The sequence below is a fragment of the Myotis davidii genome, unplaced genomic scaffold (assembly GCF_000327345.1).
Source record: "Myotis davidii unplaced genomic scaffold, ASM32734v1 scaffold56, whole genome shotgun sequence".
Taxonomy (NCBI): domain Eukaryota; kingdom Metazoa; phylum Chordata; class Mammalia; order Chiroptera; family Vespertilionidae; genus Myotis; species Myotis davidii.
In genome coordinates, this window is record NW_006287458.1 from 355,731 (window position 1) to 363,203 (window position 7,473).

Genomic DNA, 7,473 nt, shown 5'->3' on the forward strand with positions numbered 1-7,473 from the left:
CATCAATTCCTGGTCAAGGGCAGTAGCTTGGTTACAGGTCCCATCCTGGGCCCCAGTCAGGGGCATGCAGGAGGCAACAAATTGATGTCTCTCTCCCTCCAAAAAAAAAAAAAATCACCTGGTCACCATGGCTGTGGTTGAGCTTCAACCTATGAACCAGGCCTCAGTTCAATTCTTGGTCATGGCACACGCCCAGGTTGCGGGCTCGATCCCCAGTAGGGGGCATGTTTGTAGGAGACAGCCAACCAATGAGTCTCTCTCATCATTGATGCTTCTATATCTCTTGCCCCATCTCCCTTCCTCTCTGAAATCAATAAAGATTGATATTATTTCACACAGGGTCGGGGGTAGAAGAACCTCACTGAAATCAAGATATATTTTATGACAGGTCTTGGATTACTTTTACAAAAACAAAACAAAGCAATTTCATAGTTTTATTATCCTTTTTCAGACTATTAATTTAAAAAAAATATTTTATTTTTTACAGAGAGGAAAGGAGAGGGATAGAGAGTTAGAAACGTCAATGAGAAACATTGATCAGTTGCCTCCTGCACACTCCCCACGGGGTATGTGCTCACCACCACTGACATGCCCTTGACCGAAATTGAACAAAGGACCCTCGAGTCCTCAGGCCGATGCCCTATCCACTGAGCCAAACCAGTTAGGGCCGGACTATTAGTTTTCAACGTCACCAACAATTTTTGCCTCAAGAGGATAAGCTTCAAAGGCCTTGTTGAACCTGTGACTAAGAAATAATGAGCAGTAAGTTGAATCTGTGCAGTAAGAAATGAGCAGAGACAATTCAGCGGCACCATTTTCTTGCTTATTGAACAGTTTATTAAGTTCTAATATAGACTTTTTCATAAATATTCATCTCACATCTCTAGTAAGGCTCCTTGAGAGCAGTGCTCATATCTTATTTTTATCATGAATTAGCACCTGGTACACAGTAGATGCTCATCAAATATTTTTATTACCTTTTAAAATAATTTCCCACTGGCCAATGTGTCCTCAAATGTGACAGTTCAAAAGTTTACAGGGAAGAAGACCCAGCAATATCATTTCAAAAGGTAGATCTCTTCCAATTCTTTTGGTTATATGAACATGTAACCAGTGCTTGCTACACTTTAACACATGCTGCCTTGCCTTTCTCAGACTCGGGAACCTCCAAAGGAAGAGTATTTAAAATGAAATGTTTACTTCATTTTATTCATTTTTTACAGATAGCATCTTATCTGTGGCAATTTATATTGGTTTTCCATTCATGGGAGGGACATCAAGTTTTCTTTTTAAATATGTTTAAGAGGAAGTAACTTGATTTAAAGAAAAAACCCTGAAGTAATGCAGAGGTGGAACACATGAGATCAATTCCGAAGGTCATTCTCCAAGGATTACAGATTGGGAAACAATGCCCTAGGCAGTGTCCTGTCTTACGGGGCCACTGGGTGTGCTTCCAGTGGTGCAATTGTCAGAGTTCAGATGTGACAGGACCAGCATCACATTAACAAGATTCTGCTACATCTTGTGAGAATCATACCCCATTCCGTGAGCTACAAACGCAGGTCAAAAACTAAAGCCAAAGCAAATTTTTAAACTTAAAAAAAACAAATCTTTATAAAGTAAGATCTATCCTAGTAACAATGAGCTGCTCCCAGACAAAATAATAATAAATGAAGGGCATTCTTAACAAGCAAAGTATCAAAATCTCATTGCCCAACTCTTATTACTCCAACTGCAGTGTAGGAAGGTCACAGCTGCTTGGGGGAATGTACTTCTGTAGCTTCCAAACCGAGGCGGAAAGCCACACAGCTCTAAGACAAGCCCATGAGGTACGTTTTTCTGAAGGAAACAGCTGGGTCTCTTCACCAAAATGTTTTCAGCATATTCCAGTCACACACACCCTAGTACTACTTACAAACCAAAGAAGAAAGATCAATGCATCATATAACACATCCCTTGAAACAGGGAAAGGAGGATCACTCGGTGGGAGTAACATCTTTGGACTCTGCGTCAGATTGCTCCACTTCAGCTTCTGTGGTTGCTGGGGCCAGAACAGTGCTGGTTACAGTGCCTTTTGCCTCTGCTTCACCTTCAGCCTCTGCAGCCTTATTTGCAGCCTGGGCCTCCTCACTTCCGGCCTCTGCTTCAGCGCCCCCCTTCCCGGATGCCATTCCACAGCATGTGTCTGCTTCCAGCGGCTGTTCAGGATGGGGATCACTGGTAGCCTCTGCAGTGTCCACGGGGCTTTCCCCTTCAACCAGTGTTTCAATACTTTTTGGAGTGGGCACTCCTTCCCCCTCTACTGCCTTCACTGCTGCTGTAATCACCTCAGCTAACACTTCTTCGGCCACCTCCTCAGGTGTCTCTTCCTTATCATCACCTCCTAAATTGTCAACTCCTTCGATTTCTGGATCAACGGCTTCATTGGTGAAAGGGTCTTCACCCTGGCCAAGAAGAGACAGGTCAGTGGTCTAAAGAACTGTTCAAATGAGTGGAAGAAGACCCAGGTTGCTGGGTGGAAGCTCGTATTTTCATGATAAGCAGTCAGTAAGAGAAATACTTTATTCGTTTATTATTTTAGAGAGGGAAGAAGGGAGAGGGAGAGAGACAGAGAAACATCCATGTGAAAGAGCTACACTGATGGGCTGCCTCCCATATGCACCCCTACCGGGGATCAAACCCATAACCTAAGCAGGTGCCCTAACCAGTAACTGAACCCATGACTTTTCAGGGCATGGGACAATGATCCATCCAACTGAGCCACACTAGACAGGGCCAAAGAAATACTTTAAACTACACCAGGTGTTAACCCTAAAGGATCTCAGAGCCTATAGATTCAGAAAAGACATCTCCGAAAAGCTTCACGAGAACTATTTTGTACTTTTTTCCTTTTGGTTAATCCTCACCTGAAGATATTTTTTCCATTGCTTTCAGAATGGAAGGGAGGAAGGGAGGGAGAGAGGGAAAAAGAGGGAGAGAGGCGGAGGGGGGAGATGGGGAGAGGGGGAAGGAAGGAGAGGGAAAAACATCAACGTGAGAGAGACACATCGACCGGCTGCCTTCCACAGGCACCCAGACCAGGTGGGAAACAACTTGGGTACACACCCTTGACGGGGAATTGAACCCCCACCCCTTCGGTACTGAACCATTTAATAACTGAGAGGAGGGCAAACAGGTCCTAGCCAGGCTATGCTACAGCTTAGCTACCAGCCTTAGATGTTAAAGTCATGGGACCGAGCATTTAGGAAACGGGCTTCCCAAGGAGGAACCAGGGGGGCTCTTCCAACTTCTCTCCCAGGCACCCTTCTTTGGGACTTTTTGTTACTCAGCTCCTATCACTATGGCTCAGTGGCTGAGGCACCTCTGGCTCTTCCCTGCGCCTTGATCCTCCATTTTATTCAGTTGGATCTGCCAGCAAAACCTCATTTTAGCTTCTTTCTTGGACAATTACCTACCTTGGATATGTTTCTTTTTAACCATCTCACCATCATTTACTGAGTATTTTATGGATAGTCAAGGTTTCTCATGTAGAGAATCAACACTATTGTACAGATTAATCGAGCAGAACCACACCCCAGAGTTCCCAAGCAAGCACTTGGTCTCAGGAAATCCAGTGTGGAACTCCCAAGCCTGATACATTCCAACACCCCTCAGTTCCTCAAAGACTCAGAAATCCTAAGCACTGCCCTCGAGATACAGTTCCACACTCATAGTTCTTTCTCGATTTCGAAAGCTTTTCCCGTCCGTTGGGCTCCTAACCTTGAGGTATTTTTCCAGCATCTTCACTATATGTCTGTTGTTCAAAACACTCTTAGCCACATGGAGACTTGTCTTCTTGAACTGTTCAGCAGCCAACTGCAAAGGGAACCACACACAGGTTTTCAAAAATGGCACATATACGGGAGCAAGAGAACACACCGCCAGGCTACATTAAGTTGTTCATTTATAGATTAGAAGCTTTGTAAACTAAGTCGGGAAAGGAGTAAGCTTTTTCTTTTCAGTCTTGAGTTATATTAACTTCATAATAAGTTCAATAGCAAAACTATGAAAGCTCAAAAACAGCTTGACACACATACAGTAATCACTTGTTTATACAGTGCTTTTGGCTGCTCTTTAATGCAACTGGGAGGTGGGGAGCCCTGGCCGGGTAGCCCAGTTGGTTAGAGCACCATCCTGATATGCCGAGGTTGCGCTGTAAGAAGCAACCAACGAATGCATAAATCAGTAGAACAACAAATCACAATTTCTCTCTCCTTCCCCCACCCCGCCTTCCTCTTTCTCTCTAAAATTAAAAAAGCACACAAACAAACAAAAAATGGGAAGATGGGCAGGCAAGTACTGAGAGCTCCATTTCATCACTGGGTAAACTAAGAACAGAAATGTTAACTCGGGGATCAGCAAGCTACAGCCAGAGGATCAAGTGCAGCCACACCCATTCTTTCACTTACTATCTGATCTGTGGCTGCTTTTGCCCATCAACACCAGACTTGGACAGAGACCTTATGGCCTGCAAAGCTGAAAATATTTACAATTTGACCCTTTACAGAAAAATTTGCTGACCCGAACTGAATTTTTAGCCTCTGGCCCCATAAGCTAGTAAGAACCAAATGGGTCTCCCAGGCCACTCTGCTCTGAATGGCCTTTGGCCTCAGTTTATAGAAAATCTAGTTTTTCAGCAAATGTGGAATTGATTTGTGTGGTTTACAGGGAACACTCTCGAACCAGGACAATTTCAACTATGTATTAAATCAATTCTAAGCAACACATTTTCACAGAAACTAGGGGGCATCATACAATCAATTGATGAAGTGGCAGACTTGACGGGACATGGCAAGAGCCCCTAGAGATGTTAGCATTCCTCATAAGACACAGAAGGTCCTGAAACCTCCACTAGAAGCCCGGGAAGGCTCGTCCCTCAGCCAGCATCAGGAGGGGCTCACCCGGCGATTGTGATTGTGATCCACAGAGTGCAGGTGCCGCTGGAGGAGCTGGTGCTGCGCAGGGATCAGCATGTCGCAAGCCAAGCAGTGGGCAGCCTCGATCTTCTTGAAGAAGTGCTCCTGGCCAATCCCTGATGATGAAATCCAAGTCATGTGGGATCTGGGACAGCATGCATGTAATGCTCCCCACCCCTTCAAGCCCCCAACGAGGCCCACTTTTTCTCCCTGCAGCCCTCTCGAGGGATTCCGTGAGGACAGAATCTGAGACAGGCACCATCAGCCTTGCAGCAGGAGTGCAGGGTCAGAACAACCAGCCTCTACACCAGGACATTACTTCCAACTTTTCTTCTCCTTCAGTCCCAGAAGGAAAAAACTGCAGAGCGCTTCATGTCATTGTTAACTTGCCTGTAGAGCTGGGATCTCTATTAGGCCAACTGGAGGGCCTATTTCCATTGCTAAGTGCCCCTCCCATGGGTCTTCCTGTCTCATCCTCAGCAGCCCTGTGCTGGCTTTGCACTGAATCATGTGCCTTAGTGCCATGCAGAACAGCCCGCCCCCTGGGATCACAACTCACCTTTGAAAGGATCTGGTTTTGGTTTTGTGCTTTCCTTCTCCATCAGTTCCTGACGTCGCTTCTCAATCTTCTTATTCCTGTTTACAATGTATTCCTAAAGGGGTTGAGAGACAGCACTAACTGAAACCAGGAGAGGATAGCACATGTGGGTATTTCTCAACTGCAGTAGAGGCAGCTCACCATGAGTGTCTGCCCAGTCCCTATTGGATGACAGCCAGGCAGCTCCGCGGGCAGAACTACTGGGAACTACAATGGTTGGAGCTCAGTTATTCCTGACATGGGGACTAGGCCAACTGTTATTCTGGAAATAGAAATCTTTACCAAGTTTAGACCTTATTTCCCTTCCCTTTCCCTGTGAGGGATCTGACACCTGTAGGATCAGTGGGAAGCACTGTGATAAAGGCCAAGTGTGCTTCACCTGAAGGAACTCCACCGTCTTGTCAGGCAGTTTGGTGCTTATAAACCTCAGTGTCTCTTTGTGAAATTTGCTTTGCAGATGCTTCTGGATTTCTTCATCTTCAAAGCTACGAAATTTGCACACGGAACAGGCAAATTGAATCCTGGAGGAGGAAGACAAAAAGCCAAGAACAGTGTTGCAGGGATAACGAATTCATCTCTGGTTAGAACTGAAACAAAAATGGGAAAGCAGTTTCTGAACCAAGACTTCGGACTTCTCATGGGGAGTCAAGAATAGCAGTTTCCTACCCAGATGGTGTGGTTCAGTGGTTAGTGGTTGAGTGTCGACCCATGAACGAGTAGGTCACAGTTTGATTCCCAGTCAGGGGCACACAGGAAGCGGCTGATCAGTGATTCTCTCTCATCACTGTTTGTCTCTCTCCCTATCCCTTCCTTTCTGAAATCAATCAATCAATCAATAAATTTATATACACATAAAACAGTTAAAAAAAAGATAGCAGTTTCCTTTCAAGGATTGGGACTACAATCTTGAAAGTATTCAGGAAAATGATTCACATAGCAATTTACTACTATACCAGTCTTTTTGGCCCAAAGGACTTAGGTGACTCAATTTTAGGTAGCTGGTTCAATTCCAGGTCAGAGTACATACCTGAGTTTCAGGTTCAATTCCCAGTCAGAGCACGTGCGGAAGGCAACTAATCGATGTTTCTCTCCCTCCTCTCTCTAAGCATGTCATCCTCCAGTGAGGATTAAAAAAAAAAAACCTGACACGACCTAAGAAAAATTCTGACAGGGTTCGACGTAAACGCACGTTATGTCAAATTCATGGATAAAAACTAACGTTTCTTTGTCATGTGATTTCAAAGTCTCACAAATGCAATCATGCTATAAGATGATGAGAGGGTGGTCTGCAGACCTGCATACCCCCACAGGGGAGTGCTGCTTCCCTTGGCTTTGCCCAAGAGCCTCTGGATCTTTTGTGGTAAGAACACAGGCCATGTGGCACTCAGGGCCCCTCTGCCAACGCCAGATTCTGCTGACCTCTAGCACCTGGCCTGGATCTCTAGGCAAGTGCCACAGGCTTTTGTAGATACCCTAACAGAGGAGCGAAAAGGGAAAAAGTCACCCAGGCTCTATGTGCAGAACTATTAGAAAGAAATATGTGAATAGGGAGAAACCAAGATGGGGGCATAGGTAAACACCGGAGTTAGCTGCCTCGAACAACCACTTCAAAATACAACTAAAAGACGGAACGGACATCGCCCAGAACCACAGGAAGACTGGCTGAGGGGAAATTCTTCAACTAGAAGGAAAGAGAACAGCATATGAGACTCAGAGGAGGCGCAGTGCGGAAAATATAAAGGTGCAGAGGTATGCTGGAGTGGGGCTGGCGGCTGAGGGCGTGGTTGTCGTTTTCAATCGGGAGGGAGTCTCAGATTCTGAGCTCCAGTTCTGGGCGAGTATCTGGGGACCCAGACTCAAACAGGAGAAACAGGACTGTCTGGAATCAATCGGAACACGAGGGCAGCTTTCTATCTGAGG

At 45.5% G+C, this 7,473-nt stretch overlaps 1 protein-coding gene across 2 annotated transcripts in view; it reads right to left on the reverse strand.

Moving 5' to 3' along the window:
• Positions 1–814: 814 nt before the first annotated feature.
• Positions 815–7,473, reverse strand: part of AKAP8 (A-kinase anchoring protein 8) — a 19,391-nt gene continuing 12,732 nt past the window's right edge. For both annotated transcript variants that reach the window (XM_015560970.1, XM_015560971.1), the window contains exons 10-14: positions 5,933–6,074; positions 5,515–5,608; positions 4,941–5,071; positions 3,760–3,855; positions 815–2,444 (exon numbers count right to left, since the gene is read on the reverse strand). In XM_015560970.1, coding sequence (XP_015416456.1) covers positions 1,977–2,444; positions 3,760–3,855; positions 4,941–5,071; positions 5,515–5,608; positions 5,933–6,074 — 931 coding nt within the window. In that variant the 3' untranslated portion in view covers positions 815–1,976. The remainder of the gene's footprint in view (positions 2,445–3,759; positions 3,856–4,940; positions 5,072–5,514; positions 5,609–5,932; positions 6,075–7,473) is intronic.